Below are 20,771 nucleotides of genomic sequence, written 5' to 3'. Positions count from 1 at the left end.
CAATTTAGGAAAACCACCCAATGTCAAATTTTGGTTCTGGAAAAATGTATTATTTGTTGAAAGATTAAGATAGTCCAAATATATGCAACACCACAGTTCAAAAGCATCAATTCTTCGGCGATCAGCCTTCTTCACAGTCCAACTTTCACATCCATACATGACCACGGGAAAAACCATAGCCTTGACTAGACGGACCTTTGTTGGCAAAGTAATGTCTCTGCTTTTTAATGTATTATCAAGGTTGGTCATAACTTTCCTTCCAAGGAGTAAGCGTCTTTTAATTTCATGGCTGCAATCAGCACCTGCAGTGATTTTGGAGCCCAAAAAAATAAAGTCTGACACTGTTTCCACTGTTTTTCCATCTATTTCCCATGAAGTGATGGGACCAGATGCGTCGGACACGACTGAGCGACTGAACTGAACTGAAGTATATGCAAAAAAATTGAATGAGAAAGTATGTGAAATAAGTATATTCAAGTTTAAAAGAGAGTGTGAAACAGTGAAAATTTTAAATGTAAGAAAAACATTCTAAATTTATTTTATTCATTTTGAATACAAGAAATGTTTGCCTTTATGAGAAGTGATTCTTCAGGATCCTTTTTCATCTCAAATTTACATCTATGAAAAAAGCCAAAGTTTTCTCATTTTAGATTTTTCCATGATAAAGTTTCTATTTAGATTTAGAAGCAAAACTTCCTCACTTTGAAAAAAGAACATTTATAACTTATGTTGATAGAATATATTTGTTTTATATAAAAAATATTTTAGCCTAACAGGAACATTTATTAAAATTGTGATAATTGATATCATTTGAAAATGATTTACCTTTCTGTTATTACTGCAGACACATAACACTTTATGTTACTCTACTGGAGCATGAGTCATCTACGCAAGTTCAAACGGTGGAACCAGCTTGTAGGGATGGGTGGGATTAGAAGAAAGATTTAAAAGCTAATGGGTGGTGATTTATAACAAAGTAAAAGTATACAAGAATGATGGTTGTAGCAGGTTCAAGCAAAGAGATGAAGTGAAGAGAAGCAAGAATGTGGTGTAAGGCTTTACTTGAGTGAGCATGTTTATCACTGTTAACACTTGAGTTGTTCCCTTCCTCCTTTTTTTCTATCTCTTCCTGCTCCCCATTCCTTCATCTGCCCCTCTTAAAACTTTATCCCATTTTTCTGTGGAGACCTTTCGATCTCATCAGTTCCTCTTCTATACTTCCATGATACTTAAAGTGTCTCACTTTTATAAATATGTTCATATAATTGAATTAGGTTTAAAAAAACAAGGAAATACTTGTAATATAGAGTGTAACAGTAGCTTTTGTACAATAGGGAGATGAGAGTCAATCAAGTCCATTAAAGGGCCTCCAGAGCAGATGATGTCAGAGAAGTCTAGCCTTTAAAGTTGAATAAGTTTCAAATTTCAAGACTTGATGACTAGAGCCGAGCCTGGTAATAATGTCTTAGTGTAGTCCATGGGGGTCTCAAGAGAGTTGGATGTGACTTAGTAACTAAAACAACAAAAACAGCAATAGTCTCATTAGTATAGTCATGTCTTTCTCAACCAAAAACACAGAAGATAATTTGAGTGATTGTCTCCTCAGTTCTCTGAAGGATGCCTCATAACTAGTTTGATTCTAAATTCCTAGAAGGGCAATGAGTATATACATTTCATTTCTTTCTTTCTTTTTTTTAACGAATGACATATTTTTAAGATCTAATACTATGAACATGATTGCAAATACATTTAAAAGCAGAAATACATTTGACTAAGCATTTATGTAGATGTTTTGCTTTTAACCTAGCCTAACCAAGCCAAAATTCAAAGGAAAAGATTGGCTCTTTAACATATATTAAATGCAAAAGCATATGGAAGAATTAATCACTAAGATTCTAAGCCACTAGTAATCCATTCCCAGAACAAAATTTTCATGGTCACTTCTTTTTATTGGTTTGCCAGTGTGTTCATTTTAATCAACTGATTTCACATTCTTGGGAATTTTGAGGACTTCCTGTCAATACCAGCTGTTACCAGTGCTGCCTTAGAATGGTTACAAACAAAAGACCGGAAGGACTAACTACAAAAGGGCCCCCTTTAAAGCCAAACCTTTTGTTTTTGTTGTTGTTTTCAGTTAAACAAAAACGAACCGTTTCAGGCTGATCAAAACAAGAGAAAGATTGCTGGATTGTTGTCCTGGTTATATGGATAGGGAAATAGGATAAGCACATTGAAATTATTTTTCCTGGTTATGCTATCTTTATCTCTGGTATGCTGTATTTATTTGTTTATTCAGGAACAGATATTTACTGAGTGCAAACTGTGTGCCAAGAGCTCTTCTAGGTGTTGGGAGTATAGCAGCAAATGAAAGAGAATTCCTGGGCTTATATTTTACTGTGGGAATATAGGCAATCAAGAAGCAAACAGTTGTATGGTTGGACATATGGTGATAAGTTCTCTGAAAAAAAAGCTACATTTATTAGGAAAAAGGAGGTTCTATGTAGAAAGTTTTAGGAAGGGCTTGTTGATGATGGGGCATTTGAAGGAAAACTTGAAAGAAGTGAAGAATAAATCACATAGCTGTCTTAGAGAATTACCCTTTAACTATTAAACAATCTCTTTTTTAAATTTATTTTTAACTGGAAGATAACTGCTTTACAGTGCTGTGTTGGAGGGAGAATTAAGAGAAACAATCTTATAAAAAGCTCTCTTCAGTCTCTGTTTCCCAGCTTTATCTTCCATAACTTTACTCACCAGGTTCCTGTCCCCAGGATTTTCATGGCAATTGGAAATCTCTAAAGATAGTGTTTCAATTGGATGAAATTCTGTGTGTCTGCTTCTGATTTTTGTTTGGCATGGCACATCATAAATCGGGAGCTTTGTATTTGTTTTGGTTTTGGCTACTTGAAAGTGTTCTTCAAGCTAAATACTTCTGGGAGACTTAACTATCAAAAGAGCCCCAGGTCAGTAGTTCAGTTTCAAGTCAGATCCACCCTGACTTCTGTGTCCCTGTGCAGTTGTTATTTTATCTTTTTCTCTTGGTGCTTTGGCTAGTACCCTATTGCCGCAAGGGACTGAATTTTCTTCTGCTGAGTTCAGTTTTCCAATAAAGCAGTGACATTTGACAACCTGTATTAACTTGTTGATAGAGATGCCAACTAAAAAATGTCTCTTGCCAGCAGTTTCTGCAAGAATTAAGTCCTGGGTAAGTGCAGTCACTGAACTTTAGCACCCCTTAAAGGAGTTCAGGGTAGAATGTGCTCTGGGAAAACTGGCAGAAGGGGCCTTCTGATAGGTATTTTCAGGAGAAATTTTTTATGAACCTGGGTTCTTGCATCTTTCCATGCTTAGAAAAGCACTGAAACCATTAACCTTCTACCCAGATGTGTGCTTGGTTTCAAGATTCACCTTCACCGGAGGTACGTATATACCGACCTCCCCCGTTACCTCTTCAGGCTGCAGTCCTCAGTAAGATACTAAATAAGCTTGACTCAACTTTAACGTTGTGCTTTTGTTTGTTTGTATGTTTTGAAGTAGGCACAGCTAGGTCAGCTTTCTTGACTTCTGTTAATTATCCTATGTATGGTTGAATGAGCATCTGGGATCTTAAAGGTAGTTCTATCCCACTTGTCTTTTTTTCCTTGATAACATAGTACCCTAAGTTTGAATCTACCTTCAGATTCTGGTTACCATGTCTGTCCTTCACAGTCAAGTCTTGGCCTTACTCTTGGCCTTACTCTCATTTTCTGACATATGACCATTATCCATCCCTACTTGTACCTGGAATCATGACTTCAGTTTTCTCTGACTAAACTCTTTCTAAACACATGTGATATCATTCTGTGAGGTTTAAGGTTTTTTCAGGAATACATTTTTTATTTATAATGTAGGAGAGATATTATTAAGGTTCTTAGCAATAATAAGAGAAATAGAAAAAGCTTAAAAATGAACAGATGATATAACTCTACTAATCAGCTGTTTATAATTTTCCAGGTTAAAAAATGTTTTTTAATTGAGATACAGTTGACCTATCACAGTATATTAGTTTCAGGTGTATAATGTAATGATTCAATATTTGTTTATATTGTGAAATGGTCACCACAATAAGTCACTCATCACCAAATGTAGTTAGAATTTTTTTCTTGTCATAAGAACTTTTAAGATTTACTCTTTTAGCAACTTTCAAATATGCACTACAGTGTTATTAACTATACTCACCCTGCTGCATCTTCTATCATGACTATTTTATAACTAGAAGTTTTTACTTTTTGACCCCCTTCCCCGTTTTTGCCCACCCCCTGCCTCTGGCAACCCTCAATTTGTTCTCTGTGTCTGTGAGCTCTTTTTTTTTTTTAGTCCACATATAAGTGAGATTATACTGTAGAGTCGACCCTTGTTAAATGCAAGGGATTGGCTCCTGCACTCTTGCAGATACCAAAATCTGTGGATGCTCAAGTCCCTTATATAAAATGGCATAGCCCAATCAGCTGTCTATATCCACAGGTTCCATATCCCCTGATATGGAAGACTGACTGTATTTGTCTTTGACTGATTTCACTTACCATAATGCCCTCAACTAAGAGTTACCTGGCAGCCTGTCTGGGGACAATGTGCTGATTCACATAATCACCCTCACAGACAAGAAACTGAATAGTTCCATCACACAAGGAACTATATTCATATTTCTCCAGCCTGACTGTACCTGCCCTAACCCCTGGCCATTATTAATCTGTCCTTTATTTCTAAAATTTTTCTTATTTCAAAATGTTATATAAATGAAATCAAATAGGATTATCTTTCTTCTCAGCCAGAGTCTCTGGAGATTCATTTAAGATATTGTATGTATCAATAATTCATACTTTTTTATTGCTAATATTTCATAGTGTGAATGTACTGCAGTTTCTTTAACTGTACACATATTAGAGAATATCTGGGCTGATTCTACTTTTTGACCATTACAAGTAAGGCTGCCATAAACATTTGTGTACAGGTTTTATATAAACATATGAGTTTTCACTGTTTTGGATAATACTCAGAGTGCAATTGCAAAGTCATGTAATTATTGTGTTGTATGGACTCCCAGATATTTTCCAGAGCAGTTGTACCATTTTGAATTACCATCAACAATACATGGGTGATCCAGTTTCTTTGCATCCTTGCCATTTTTTGGTATTTTCTCAATTTTCTTTTAGCCATTCTGATCATGTAAGGATAGATCATTGACGTTATAATTTAAATTGCCCATCAGGATGATGGCTAATAGTGTTGAATATCTTTTTCTGTTTACTTGAGATCTGTGTTTTCTCTCTGGTGAAGTATCTCTTCAGGTCTTTGCCCATTTTCTAATTGAATTTTTTGTAGGGTTTTTTGTTTGTTTGTTTTTTACCATTCAGAGTTCTTTATATATTCTAGATTCTAAGTCTTTTGTTGGATATTTGGCTTATAAATAATTTCTCAAAGTTTCTGTAGACTCTTCTCTTCACGTGGTTTTTCTCAAGGCAAAAATTTTAAATTTTGATAAAAGTGCTGTTTATCAGTTTTTTATTTTGTGGATCATGCTTTTGTTGACAAGTCTTAAGAACTCTAGATCCCCAAGGTTTTCCCCTATGTTTTAAAAGTTTTATAGCTTCACGTTTAATATTTAGGTCATCCATTTCCAGTTTATTTTTACAAATTTGAGATTTAGGTCAAGGTTCATTCTTTTTCCATTGATTTGCTTTTGCACATTTGTCAAAAGGCAATAAAGAACAGATGGGACAAACAGATGTAGAATTTAAACTAACCATATCAATGACTACATTAAATGTAAATAGTCCAAACTCCAATTAAAAGGCAGAGATTCTCAGAATGGATAAAAAACAAGACCCAGCTCTTTGCTATCTACAAGAAACCAGTTTTAAATATGAAGGTTTAAATATGTTAAAATTAAAAGCATGAATCAAAAGGATAAATACAGGGATGGCACCGAGGGTAATTCTAAGATTTGTTCTGTGGGTAATTAGGTAATTGATAACAGTTAGCCAAAGAGGATATTGAAGAAGTCTTAGCTGATGGGTGATGAAGGTAATACATTCATGTTAATATTTGAACATGTTAGCATTTGAGATACTTGCCACATATATGTGCGGAGATATGAGGTATCTAGTTGGAAGCACTGGATCTGGAATTTGAAAGAGTAGTTTTAGTCAGAAATGTATTAATAGATTTAGGAGTAAGCAGAGATTGTAGGCTGCAGTCCATGGGGTCGCTGAGAGTCAGACACGACTGAGCGACTTCACTTTCACATTTCACTTTCATGCATTGGAGAAGGAAATGGCAACCCACTCCAGTGTTCTTGCCTGGAGAATCCCAGGGACGGGGGAGCCCGGTGGGCTGCCGTCTATGGGGTCGCACAGAGTTGGACACGACTGAAGCGACTTAGCAGCAGCAGCAGCAGCAGCAGAGATAGAACTAAAGTCATGACCGTGGCTCAACCAGCATATATATTAGCAAAAGAATCCTGAAAAATATCAGTGTTAAGTTAAATGGGAAAGAACTGTCAGGTCAAGGCCTGCCCACGATTTTGTGTTTTGTATTCTAATTTCCTTTTGCAAGGTAAAACGGTCTTATAATGATTTCGTTTAGGATAGTACAAAAACATTTCCTGTAATGTAGGGCCAATAATATTTCTTAAAATGCCCAGAATACAATAGCAATTCCTGTCTTCCTCTTCCCCTATTGTTAACTTTTCTACTAGCACTGGAGACCTTGTACTTACTTAGATAATCAGAATCTCTTTTAGGAATACCTTGACCTGATAGCCTTGAAGTCCTTTACTCTCTGGGGGCGTTCACTCTTGCTTTAGATGTATGTTAATATGAAAGATCAGGTAGAATAGACTTAAACTTCTACTTTTTCTATCCATATTACTTATGAAGTGGGATTTATACTGATCTTGCTGACAGGGAGAATCTGGTTTCCTTCACATGATTAAGTGGCAAAATGGAGTGAAATGTCCAGAGAGTGATTATGCCAAGAGTTAATTTAAGTAGGTTAGCAATGACATAAAACAGCTTGCCTGAAACCCAAGAGTAAACTTCTGAATCCTGAATGCAGGCAGTGCTATAGATACAAATACATAAATTTTCAAAAGTTAAATATTCCATTAAATATTTTCTTTAGATTAAAAAAATCAGATTCTGTATTAGGTATCCATTGCTGTGTAAGAAAGTATCCCACAGCTAAACAGTTTAATAAAAGAGCTAATGATTTACTTCACACATAATTTCTGAAGGTCAGGAATCTGGGAGTGGTTTAGCTATGTAGTTTTGGCTCCAGTTCTTTCAGGAGAGTTGTTCAAGTTATCAACCAAGGCTGCCATCGGGTTTGGTCTTTCCTGGAGTTGGAGAATCCACCCTCAAGTTCACTCACATGGTTGTTAGTAGCCCTCATTCCTTTACTTGTTGTTGGCCAGAGGCTTCATCTGCCACGTAGACGTCCCTGTAGGGTTGCTCGGTCCATGGCAGCTGCTTTCCCCTAGAGCACAGAGAGATCCGTGAGAGAGAACCTGAGATAGAAACTGCAGCTTTTTTATAAGCTAATCTCAGACCTGGCATGCCATCACTTCTGCTGTATGCCATGGACCACACAGACTAACCCAGGTACAGTGTACAAGTGTACAAGGGTGTAAATACCCAGTAGGAGGAATTAATGGGGTTATCTTGGAAGCCAGCGGCCACAGTTGATATTTAGTTATCAGTTAGAAAACAAATCCTGTCATCCACTTTCGTCTTTGTGCTTTGCTGTATTTAATTAAACCCATGATAGGGTTTTGTCATATAACATTATAGAAATATTTTTTTAGTGTCCACTATATGCTTGGCACTGGGATTTTAAGAGCTCTCTAAAAGTCCCACCTGGAAAAGTTAGACTTGGGATATCTTTTGAAGTTTGAGCCAATATAACTTTCATGGATTGGATTCCAGTGGAGAGTGAGAGAAAGAATAATGCAGGTGATTTCTTTTTGCTTTGGACAACTGTATATAAGTGATAATGATATGGGGAAAACTGGATAGGAGTGGGGAGGTTTTGTGGTAGAAGATGATTAAGGTTTATTTCAGATGAACATGTTGAGTAAGGTGGAAGAGGACAAATGCTTCTGAAGTGACCCTATCAGTAGCTGACAACTGGAGGATTGCTTACTGTTCTGTTCCTACTTCCTAATATAGACCTGTTACAGAGTAGACATATGGCAAACAGTGGGCAGGTGGATGCATGATAACTAGGCATTATCGTCATTAGTATCTCCACTTTACAGTACAAAAAAGTGAATCATAACAAGGTAAAGCGACTCTCTCCAAGGTCAGGCAGCCAGTACGTGGTCAAGACTTGAACACCTGTGGTGTGATTCCAGAGTCTGTGCTTCTGTGCATTGTGCCATACTTATTATTATTCTTATGGCACTTCTGTATCAGTTTTGTTGGGAGAGATGGAGTAATAAAAGTGATACTTGGATGAAACATGAAAACTGTTGGTGAGTAGAATGGCACTTGCATTCTTAGAAGAATTCACTTTGGTATAATCCTATTGTGATAATTCAACCAGGTAAACCATCTATGGGTTTGAACCGTATTTGAAGAGAAAGTAAAATGCTCATCAGCCACATACCTGTGTCCTATTAAATATCTCTGTGAGTCTCGAGGTCTTCTGAAAGGTCTTTGTTTGAGAAAAGAATGGGATAAGGCCACTCCTGCTGAATATATGTAGATTCATCCCATATGAAAATATATTCAGTCCATAAATGACTGGAAAATGTAAAACACTGACTATGACATACATGCATTAGCTGGTTTTCATTGTTAGCCTTACTTTACTCAGATGAAAGCCATTATTGAGATTGCACTTCAGAGTGCCCCTAGTGAATATAGGAAAGAATGACTTGACAATAGGAATTAGTACAATACATTATGGTGGTTGTAGAATAAATCAGTATTGTTTACTTTTTAAAGATTTTGTTTAACTTAGTTTATTGCTATTTTAGTCACACAGAGGTTTTCAGGCTTTATGTAGTCTGGTCGTTTCGTGTTTTTCTTTACAACTTTTGGGTTTTGGTCAAACCTGGAAAGGCCCTTCCTTATCAAGAAGTTATAAAGAAGGAGAGGAAGGGATGCAAAGAGAACAGAAGGTAACTCTGTGAGGTAGTGAATGCTAACTAGCTTGATTGTGGTGATTATTTCACAATGTGTGTTTGTATGGAGCCGTCACATTCAGTTCAGTTCAGTTCAGTCGCTCAGTCGTGTCCGACTCTTTGCGACCCCATGAATCAAGTACACCTTAAATATATATGGTTTTTGTAGATTATACTTCAATAAAGGTGAAAAAAGATTTTAAAAAAGAAGTTATAAAGATATTCTTTTGTATTTCTAATGGTTCTTCAGTTTTGTTTTTTAATGTAATTGAATTTTTATATGTTGTGAAAGTGTGATAGCCTTTTTTTCAAATTGCTAGCTAATTTTTCAAACACGTTTTATTGAATAGACATCTTCATATTTTCACAAAATCTACATTCTACAGTGTTTTGTATTTTTATTTACAGATGCACCACTTTTCCTTTTTTATATAAACCTAGCATCTTGGCCGGAGAAGGCAATGGCAAGCCACTCCAGTAGTCTTGCCTAGAAAATCGCATGGACGGGGGAGCCTGGTGGGCTGCAGTCCATGGGGTCGCTAAGAGTCAGACACGACTGAGCGACTTCACTTTCACTTTTCACTTTCATGCATTGGAGAAGGAAATGGCAACCCACTCCAGTGTTCTTGCCTGGAGAATCCCAGGGACGGTGTAGCCTGGTCGGCTGCCGTCTATGGGGTCGCACAGAGTCGGACACAACTGAAGCGACTTAGCAGCAGCAGCAGCAGCAGCATCTTGGCAATTTGTCTGTTTTCCTTTCTTTCTTAGTTCAAGCACTAAAAGAGTGAAATAAGTATGGCCCCAGGTTTTATGGTCTTGCAAGATGTCACCTCCAGAAAGTTACAATTTTTGAATCAATTATTTTAATGGCTCTTACTGCTGGTCTTACATTTTTATAAATGATTTTTAAATTATGCGTTTTAAACTTCTTGATATATAGAAATATATTTTGTATTGGTTTTACAACAGTACTGAGACCTTGCTAATCTCATTCTAATAATTTCTCTGTAGATCCTTTTGAGTTTTCTTTGTTGTGTCCAACTCTTTCCTGACCCCATGGACTGTAGCCTGCCAGGTTCCTCTGTCCATGGGATTCTTCAGGCAAGGATACTAGAGTGGGTTGCCATTTCCTCCACCAGGGGATCTTCCTGGCCCAGGGATTGAACCCGCATCTCCTGCAGTGGCAGGCGGATTCTTTACCACTGAGCCACCTTATTGTCATAAATCATTTGCAAATAATGGTAGTTTTGTTCTTTTTTCCTTCCTGGTCTTTTGATCTTTAATTTCTTTTCTTAATCTTTTGAACTGACTGGAACCTCAAGTATAATACTGAATAGAAAGCGTGATAATGGGACCTCCTTCTCTTATCTCTGGTTTTTTAAGGGGAATGCTTTTAATGTTTCACCTTTACACATGATGTTTGCTGTGGATTTTTTATTTGTAGATGCCATTTATCAAATTAGGAGTACCCATCTGTTCCTGATTTATTAAGACTTTTCTTCTTTTTTAACATAATAAATTGGTTTTTAAGTGAGAGCTTTTTCTGCATTGATTTTGACAATATTTTTTCCCTTAGATTTATTAGTAAGGTGAATTGCATTATAGATTTTCTAACATTGAACTAATCTTGCAACCTGGATAATCTCACCTTGGTAAATGACATACTTTCTTTTTAACACTGCTGATTTGGATTGCTAATTTTAGAATTTTTATATCTCTGTTTATGAGTGAGAATGGGCTATAATTTTTCTTTTTGTAATGTCCTTGACAGTTTTTAGTGTCAGTGTTGTACTAGCCTCAAAAATCAGAGAGAGAATGTTCTTACTTTTTCCATCCTCAGAAGAGTTGAAGTAAAAGTGGAATTATCTATTCCTTGAATGTTTGGTAGAATTTACTGGTAAAACCAGAGGTGCTTGAATGTTTTCTTTGTGAGGAGACTTTTAATTACCATTTCAAATTCTTTAATACTGTATAGGACTATTGAGGTTTATTTCTTACTGAGTTTCGTTAATTTTTATTTTTGTGGCATTTTCTGCTCGGTCTACATTTTCAGGTTTATTGATATGAAATTATTCATAACTGTCCCTATTATCTTTCTGGTCTTTCTAATGGTGGCCCCATTTTTGTTCCTAATATTATTTATCTGTCTCTTCCTTTCTCAGTCTGACTGGAGGTTTGTTTCATTTTATTAGTTCTTTCAAAGAAGCAGTTATTAGCTTTGTTTATTAGACCATATATTTTATCTTTCTTTTCAGTTTCATTAAATCCTGCTCATATCTCTATTATTTTCTTCCTTCTACCTTCTTTGGGTCATTTCTGTATCTCTTTCTCTAACTTTTAATTTCTTTTCTAATATAAGCATTTGAAGTTATACATATTCCTACTTCTTTATTTTGTGCATAGTACAAAAATTGGCAATCATTTTCAAAATGGAAACAGGAAACTTATTCTGACTTCCGAAATGCCATTGTCAATTACGACTGTATTAATAATGCTCACCATGTCAAACAGTATGATTTTGATACATAAGAAGGTCACGCTTACCAGTGTTGTTTTAATGTCATCTTGTTTCATGTAGGATTCACCTTTATTTGATCTTATTAAACAAGCAAAGGACCGAGAAGGACCAGTTGATCACTTTGAACCTGCCTGTACTCTCAACCTTCCTCTCCAGAATAATCACACTGCAGCAGATATGTGAGTGAAATCTGTTGTCCATTCAGCTCACAAAAGGATTCTGAGTATAGTGTGATACAAGCTGTTATGCAAAAGCTGCAGGGAATAGAATTTTGCATAAGACATTGTTCCTGCTTTCAAGAATCAGGAATATAAGATACATGACCCAAATAAAGGTCATATACAGCGGCACAGAGTGCTACTGAAATTACTCCAGTTTAGTGTCATGAGGACAGTTTTCATGCAGGGGTGACGATTCAGATAGTCCTCAAAGGTAGACTAGGATTTCAACATGGACACCAGAGAGGAGGGAGAGGACGGAGGAGACAGAAGAGCATGAACCTCAAAGTACAATAGCCAGGAAAGCAGGAAACATTTTCCCAGAAGTGCAGCTCCTTGCCTTCATAGTGAAGCATAGGATGGACATGGGAAGATCCCCTATAGAAGGAACTGGCAGCCCACTCCAGTATTCTTGCCTGGGAAACCCCATGGACAGAGGAGTCTGGCGGGCTACAGTCCGTGGGGTCGCAAAGAGTCGGACATGACTGAGCAACTAAAACCACCGTAGGATGGGCATAGGGAGTACGCAGTGCAAATAGGAGACTAAAATGGTTGATGAGTGCCTGATGATGTGCTAGAAGAAGAACGCAATTGCTAACCTTTATCGAGGGCTCACTCAGTGCTGGAGAATTACCAAACAGCCCTGTAAGGTAATAGACACTGTAGCAGCCTTCATTATCTATGAAAAAGGAATTAGAGAAATAAGGTAACTTACCAAAAGCCAACAGAAATCAGATCCAAGTGGTCTGACCCCAAAGACCATGCTCTGAAACATTCCAGCTACATTGCCTTTCACAGGAATGTGTGTAATGTTATGTTTCTGTTTAGTTTCTGTGTAAGAAATGACATTACAAAGCTCTGTGATGAGTGCAGGGGCTGTTTTCCAGAGGTGCCATTTCCATGCTAATTTGTATCCAGAGTATTTCTAGTGTGTGGAACCTCTGCCTTCATGTATAACTTAGCTTGCTAGGTAATACGTTAATATAAATATGTCAAGCCTTATCTTTTTCTTTAATTCAATAAGCAGTTGACTGTTGGGTGCCAGGAAGCGGTTTAGGCACTGGGAACATGAAGGCAAGATGGATTAGGTCCTTCCCTTAACAGAACTTACATTCTGAAGAAAGGAAATAAACAGTGAACAAAGAAGCTAATATATAAGGTGATCTTAGAGTATAAGTTCTGTAATGGAAATAAACAGAATGATGTGAAAGAGAGGAGCTCAGAGAGTGATAGAATGTTTAGGGAAGCTTTCTTTATTGAAATGATATTTGACCTGAGACTTCAAGAACAAATGGATGCTGGCCTGCCAAAATCTGTATGGTATGCATTCCAGGCAGAGCAGGTGATCAAACTTACCTGGTCTTAGGAACAGAAAGAAACCTCAAAGCAAACAAGATGAGGTACAAGATGAGGCTGGAAAGGCAGACTGTGGCTAGACCTTGTAGAGTCTCATCAGCCACAGAGAGGAGTTTGGATTTTAAAAGGCTCTGGGAAAACATTAAGGTTTTAAGCAGAGGGGCAGCTTGCTATAATTTGTATTTTTAAAGGGCCACTTTCTGGCTGCCATTCGAAGTACAGACAGGGTAGGAGGAGAGAAAAGAAGAGGGCAAGGAAGAAAGCAGAAAGACCCAGTTTGGAGACAATTTCAATAGTCCAAATGAGAGATGTAAATAAATGAGTTGGTCTAAGATATGTCAGTAGCGATACAAAGAAATGGAAAATATCTGGGGTATGTTTCTAGAGGGAGAACTTTCTTTTCCATTGGGTTTGAAGCTTGGGAAAAGAAAAAAATTTTAAATATCTCCTAAGTTTTTGACTTAGGAAACTGGTTGTAATATGGAGCCATTTCTTGAGATTGGAAAAATGGAGAAATGAAGAGCTCCACTTTGGCCTTCTTAAGTCTGAGATTCAGAAAGTGAAGTAAGTATTACCCTGCTTAGATTCTAATTATTACCTATTACCCAGCGGGTAGTATTTTCACCTGGAATTCGAGGGAGACTGGCTCTACCCAGGTTAAGTCAGTCTACAGCATTGCTAGTGAATTGAAGGGAGATTCGAGGGTGATAGACTCGTCCCTGGTACTTATAAAACCGTGATACTGGTTCTGGTTCCCTTTTTCTAGTGTTCTAGTTAATATATTACATGTAGTAGAAACATCCATAGTAAGGTACAAATCCTACTTCCTGCTCAGAATTATTTCTCAGCTGTACTGAGTCGCTCAGTCTTGTCTAACTCTCTGCGAACCCATGGCCTGTAGCCTGCCAGACTCCTCTGTCCACGGGATTCTCCAAGCAAGAATACTGGAGTGGGTTGCCATGCCCTCCTCCAGGGGATCTTCCCAACCCAGGGATCGAACCCAGGTCTCCCACATTGCAGGTGGATTCTTTTACCATCTGATACTAAAACAGAATTAGAAGGTAAAGCTGGACTATCCTCTGAAATAAAGGGCAACACAGAGCAGTGGTAGGTCAGAAACTGAGAGTTAGTATGTACTGATATCTCTGTCTCCATTTATGCCTTACACGTTTAGTATATAGGTGTAGACCTGCCCGAAGTATTAACTCATATAATTCTGTACTATATAGAAGATGTATGTGTGTGTAACGTAAGTCTTATGTAAATGAACCGTAGTTATCAGTGAAACATTAAGAGAAGAATCAGAGAAATTGATATTTTAATATCAATGGCTTGTTCTTTTAAGCTAGAGTCATTTTTATTATCTCAATCCCACTTTAACTATTAAAATTGAACATATAAACATATATAGCTATTTTTTCAATGAGACAGTAATTTCTAGGAAAGGCCATTTATTAAAATAAGGTTAGAAATGATAACAAACCTAGTTTTCCTCTTAAGCTCTCTTTTCCAACTTGTATTTAAATAGGACTTTGGTGTACAACAGTAGATTAAATAGACAAGATGTGTTTGGATGCATGTGTACAGCTGTGTGTGTTTGTGTATCTGTGAAAGAGAGAGATTCTGAGAAAACTTCACATGAAGACTTTTCCTTTGAATATATCTAGGTATCTTTCTCCTGTAAGATCCCCAAAGAAAAAAGGGTCAACTCCACGTGTAAATTCTACTCCAAATTCAGAGGCACAAGCAACCTCAGCCTTCCAGACTCAAAAGCCATTGAAATCTACCTCCCTTTCACTCTTCTACAAAAAAGGTTAGTAGATGATTACTTTCAAGAGTGTGGACTCTGAAACGAGGCTGACTGGATTCAAATCTTGGCTCTTCGGCTTACTAGGTATGACTTTGGGCAAGTCACTTTAAAAGCTCTGTACCTCAGTTTCCTCATCCGTAAAATGGAAATAATAATAACCTACCTTATTTGGGTTTTGAGATAATTAAATGAATGAATACATAAAATGCTTCCAACAGTGTCTGGCACATAGTAAGCACTCAAAAAGTGTCAGATGTTATTATTGTTGCTGCTTACTGTTATGCTTTCAAATTTATGCTCAGAAATATTTGCCCCTAACATTCCTTCTTCTGTTGAGGTGTGTAAGTTGAGATTATACAATGGGCTGTGGCCTAATGCAGATGCATTTCCTGGTGACCAGGTTGTACAGCATTTTCTGATTGTGTGTGTGTGATGGGGTGGGGAGGTCATTTGGGTGTCTATGCATGTACATGCAAGTGCACACCCACTTGAAACTCTTTGAAGAAAGGTAGAAGGCCAGATTCCTCTGTGATAAATCTTATTTCTGACTTGAATAAAGTGAATATACTGAGCTTTATAGGTGTGTTATAAGTCCTTAAATTAGAGCAGTGGTTCCAAAGTGTGGTCCCCAACCAGCAGAATCTACCTCACTTGATAAGTTGCAGAAGGGAGAATTTTTGTTTGAGCCCCAATGCTAGAACTACTCAATCAGACTCTAGTAGGATGAGGAAAAATTCCTTGTTTTAATAAGTCCTCAGTGCAAGTCTGATGTAAGCCAAAGTTGAAGACCAGTGGGATAAATTATTAACTAAAAAATTCTGATTACTTTATGCAAGTCTTTGACAGGTACATTTAAACCAGATGGAGTAAAATTCAATTTTGTGGATTACTTTTCTCCAACCTGTGTTCCAGTAGTATTTTTAAATAAACTTGCTCAATAAGTTAATATCACAGTCATATTACCACTTAGGTAATCTACAAGTCTAGCATTTTTATAGAGAAATACACTATTTGTTTTTTGTTTTCAGGATTGAAAAATATTAAGGGAGTTTGGAAATTCTGTTATTTTAAAAAATAATTACTTTCTTGAACATTGATAGAATATTCAACATCTGTGATGAATGATTACCAATGAAACTGAAACAAGCCGTATTTGGGTTGTCTAATTTCACAATATCTTAGGATCTTTCTTCCTCTAATTTTCACCTCTGTCTCAACTTTATGCTATAATAATTCAGCAAAAGAATTATTTTTGCTGAATAGTATTTTCAGCAAAGTATTGTTTTGCCTTCTATGTATGTAGGACAATCCGAAGACTAGAAATCATAAGAAAAATAGTGGGAGAAATGAAGTTAATGTTAAATGCTATTTAACAGCATTTTGTTATAACAGTTTAATATTTTGAAAATATCTACCTGTGATACAAAATTAAGAGTAAATATGATTAATTCCCCTTATTTTTCCAGTGTATCGACTAGCATATCTTCGACTGAATACCCTGTGTGCACGCCTTCTGTCTGACCACCCAGAACTAGAGCATATCATCTGGACCCTTTTCCAGCACACACTGCAAAATGAGTATGAACTCATGAGAGACAGGCATTTGGACCAGGTAAGGAAATTATGCAATTCTCTTCTCCTGCTTACTTGTTAGCTGTGTACTGATTTCTTAAGAAAAGTTTGGATTCAAATGAGAAGCTGCATCAATTTAGTTAACATATATTTGCTTACTGGCTACCCTTTATATTTTTGCTGTATTTTTTTACAAATGAGAACTTTAGAGTTTGAGAATATTTCAGTATTTACTTATTTAATGACATGAAAGCTCTTGTTACAGAAACCACTGAAGAAACTTTATCATAGGCATTTTCTGTGTTGTTGTAAACTGGAATTCATTTAGTGTGGAAAAATAATGAGACATAAGAATAGTTGATCTAAAACAGTGCCAAATGAGCTCAGGATAGGAAAAGATAATCTGTAGGAGATTAAATTTGCTTTTTTTTTTTTAACTAAAAGAAAGATAGCAGTGCATTTTAGAGCACAGTTCAGTTCAGTCGCTCAGTTGTGTCCGACTCTTTGCGACCCCATGGACTGCAGCACGCCAGGCCTCCCTGTTCATCACCAACTCCTGGAGTTCACTCAGACTCATCATATCCATTGAGTCAGTGATGCCATCCAACCATCTCATCCTCTATGTGCAACCGTGTAACAAAACCCTGACTGTTTTTGTATCACATTTATTTACTAGATTATGATGTGTTCCATGTATGGCATATGCAAAGTGAAGAATATAGACCTTAAATTCAAAATCATTGTCACAGCATACAAAGATCTTCCTCATGCTGTTCAGGAGGTAGGTAATTTTCCATGATAAGAATTTTCAAAATGTATCCATATCTATAATATGGATAACTTCAGTCATTAACTGTACCATATATTCTGACTGATTTGTATAAATTTACATATCCACTTTTTATTTTCATGTTATTAGTTAATTATTTGTAATTAAAATGTAATTGGGAAACTAACACTTTAATATTCAAATTCATATTATAAAATAAATAGGGAACACTGTATTGTGCTAGTAAGCAGAATATTTGTAATAAACTTGTATTATATATATATAAAACACATACTGTACATATGTATGACTTTTCACTTCCAGTAGAACAGCTATAATCCAAGCCTAAAATGGCTTCTTTAGATTGTTTTTTCCTATAAAGTAATTTGTCTTTTTACTGTTAAAAAGTTTCATGAACTATTAAAATAGAAACTCTAAAGAGATATATTCCCGTATTCATTTAACAAGTATTTTTGCTCTTCTTTCTCAGACATTCAAACGTGTTTTGATCAGAGAAGAGGAGTATGATTCCATTATCGTATTCTATAATTCAGTCTTCATGCAGAGACTGAAAACAAATATTTTGCAGTACGCTTCCACCAGGGTATGTTGACGGCATCCTTTATTTGGGCAAATCTACTTATAAAGCGGTGGATCTCACTAAAATGTTAAGTAATCTCCTGCTTTTGTTTTTGCTGTAGCCCCCTACCTTGTCACCGATTCCTCACATTCCTCGAAGCCCTTACAAGTTTTCTAGTTCACCTTTACGGATTCCTGGGGGGAACATCTATATATCACCCCTAAAGAATCCATATAAAATTTCAGAAGGTCTGCCTACACCAACAAAAATGACTCCAAGATCAAGGTTTGTGTTTTCTTTTTAGGAAAGCGGTAAAGAATGAGAGGTGTTTTTTTTTTAATCCAAGCATAAAACCATAAAGCTTTCTTCATTTACTACAAGGTAGTCCCTAATTTCCTAATTTATATTAAGTGATACGATAAAAATAAAAATTGGGGGTGTTGGGGGTGAGATAATCTGTTTACTTAGATGGGTTTGCAAATTTAGTTATCAACTTTCCTGGCTTCTTGGGTCTTTTGTAAACAATCTGAGTGCTAGTTTGATCCTAAGTTCCAGATCACTCTCAGAGTTCTTTAAGTAGCCACGCTGCTAAACAAAGTAGATTCCTTTTGTTAAGAATTTTTATTCTAGAATTTATTGAATGTCCTGTGAACTCTTTCTGTGGATCTGTTCATCTTGCTTATGAAAATGTAGATGACTGATTAAATGTAGATGATGGTAAATGAAGTCTTTAGAAGTCCATCCCTACTTCTTCCTGCGGCCTCCTTGTATTACCTTGGGCAGGTCTCTGCTTCAGAAGGCTGCTGTGGCTCAGGTAAATGATAAGTGTGAAGCTGTTTTGAGTTCTTAGATGAAAGGCTCTGTGCACCTACAAATCATTATGTTATCTTCCGCATTCAACAGTGGGTGCTTTCTGGCTTTGAAGTACTTCAGCTGACTTATTATATGCTATCATGGGCTATTTGAAACTGACTTTATTTGAATAGTGGAGGCAGATTAATTAGTAAAGTTAATGTAGTCTCATCTCAGAAATTGTTAGCCCATATAGTTGCATTTAATGGGCAAGAAAAACAAACAAGAAGAAGGGGATAGGATATATGAATCCTATGACAACATTAGTGCAGTGTGTTTACTTATGTAAGCAATGCACTCATAAAAATTTCAAACTGCACGGTGAAAGAAGTAGAGAATAACTGGCAAATGATATAAATGCTTTCATGTGCCCCTGTGTTATTTTCTGTATATTTGGTGTTTTTATGGTTGAGTATCTATATACTGATATCTGCAACTTACATTCTAAGCTGCTGAGGTGCACACCATGTCTCATTTATACATTGCTACAGGAAAATGTATACTTAGGTAAATTTTTAATGATGCTAATTAACCCATATTATGCTGATAATGATAGTTACTTGCTGATCTTAGTTAATTCACTTCTGGGTTGGAGTCCTTTAGCAAAAAAGTCACATTCTGAAAATCCTGATCAGCTATTAAGAGCATCTTAACACTCTCTGTATTCACCATATTTCGGTAAATCATACAGAATGATGGCTACTTATCAAAGAATTGGAGAACAATAATATCCATATATCTATTGATTCCATGTGCATATGATCAAATCTTTGTCATATCAGGCTAATGTTGTTCTTCAGCTTTATTATCAAGTGCATAAATTATATGATTCAAACAGGACAAACTAAGAGATTTCTGATTCTAGGATATGTGTTAAATGTTGTTTTAGTCGCTAAGTCATGTCCAACTGTTTTGTGACGCCATGGACTGGAGTTCACCAGGCTCCTCTGTCCATGGGATTTCCCAGACAAGTATACTATAGTGGATTGCTGTTTTCTTCTCCAGAAGATCTTCCCAAACCAGGGATCAAACCTGCATCTCCTGCATTGGCAGACAGATTCTTTATCACTGAGACACCTAGGAAGCCCACATGTTAAATAACCTGTATCATATGTCAATATAGATCCTGAATAGAATTCGGATTATCACTTGTACAGTTTTACCAAATATAACTTGAATTTTTAATGAGAAAATGTGAAATAAATTTGAATTATTTCCTTACTCATTGATTTATGAAGGATTAAGTATTAAGTTTAAGGGTAAACTTAAAATTTTCTTTTACCCTCTTGTGAGCAATGGCAAAATATATTCTTGTAGACATGCAGTTCTTGCTTTAAAAATCTAAGGAACCAGCTCAGTGTGTGACTAGACTAGCACTACCAAAATTAGCCTTTAATGAGTATAATTCATCAGTGGTTCTAGGGGTAGAAGAAACCTTTGTTTTGGTCTTCCTATGAGTTCAGAATGACATGTGTATATTCATCTCTGCATAGTTTTATATGATTTACAATACTAATTTGTATTTTATATTAACTTGACAGAATCTTAGTATCAATTGGTGAATCATTTGGGGTGAGTATTTTTTCTGTGAATTACTATAGCATGATACCATAATTATAAAAGAATTTGAAATTTTCTGTAATTGAATTTATAAATGCTACTATTCAAGTACCTCATTCAAGTATGTTGCATAAAATTTAGAAGATATGTATCAGATTTATTTTCAAATCAGGTTTAATTTTAAATCATATTCATAATTGGTGTATTTCAAAACTGCTTTCTAAACACCTTTGAGATTATATGTGTGTGTATATTAATGTATATACATATAAATATATGTGTGTATTATATAGTCTCAAAGGAATGTTTTAAAAAACAGCTTTGAATTTCACTAATTGGGAGTATGATTTAAAATACTCCCAAAATGTAG

The 20,771-nt window shown here is 36.1% G+C and overlaps 1 protein-coding gene across 2 annotated transcripts in view; it reads left to right on the top strand.

The window, feature by feature from the left end:
- RB1 (RB transcriptional corepressor 1) overlaps window positions 1-20,771 on the top strand; it is a 122,128-nt gene that overhangs the window by 92,789 nt on the left and 8,568 nt on the right. For both annotated transcript variants that reach the window (XM_055426098.2, XM_088842750.1), the window contains exons 18-24: window positions 11,745-11,863; window positions 14,926-15,071; window positions 16,535-16,680; window positions 17,317-17,421; window positions 17,900-18,013; window positions 18,111-18,274; window positions 20,383-20,413. In XM_055426098.2, the coding sequence (XP_055282073.1) occupies window positions 11,745-11,863; window positions 14,926-15,071; window positions 16,535-16,680; window positions 17,317-17,421; window positions 17,900-18,013; window positions 18,111-18,274; window positions 20,383-20,413 (825 nt within the window). The remainder of the gene's footprint in view (window positions 1-11,744; window positions 11,864-14,925; window positions 15,072-16,534; window positions 16,681-17,316; window positions 17,422-17,899; window positions 18,014-18,110; window positions 18,275-20,382; window positions 20,414-20,771) is intronic.

The sequence above is a fragment of the Moschus berezovskii genome, chromosome 13 (assembly GCF_049115385.1).
Source record: "Moschus berezovskii isolate FMDL1 chromosome 13, NW_MosBer_1.0, whole genome shotgun sequence".
Taxonomy (NCBI): domain Eukaryota; kingdom Metazoa; phylum Chordata; class Mammalia; order Artiodactyla; family Moschidae; genus Moschus; species Moschus berezovskii.
Note: the sequence above shows the minus strand (reverse complement) of the source record. Positions and strands in the feature narration are given on the sequence as shown.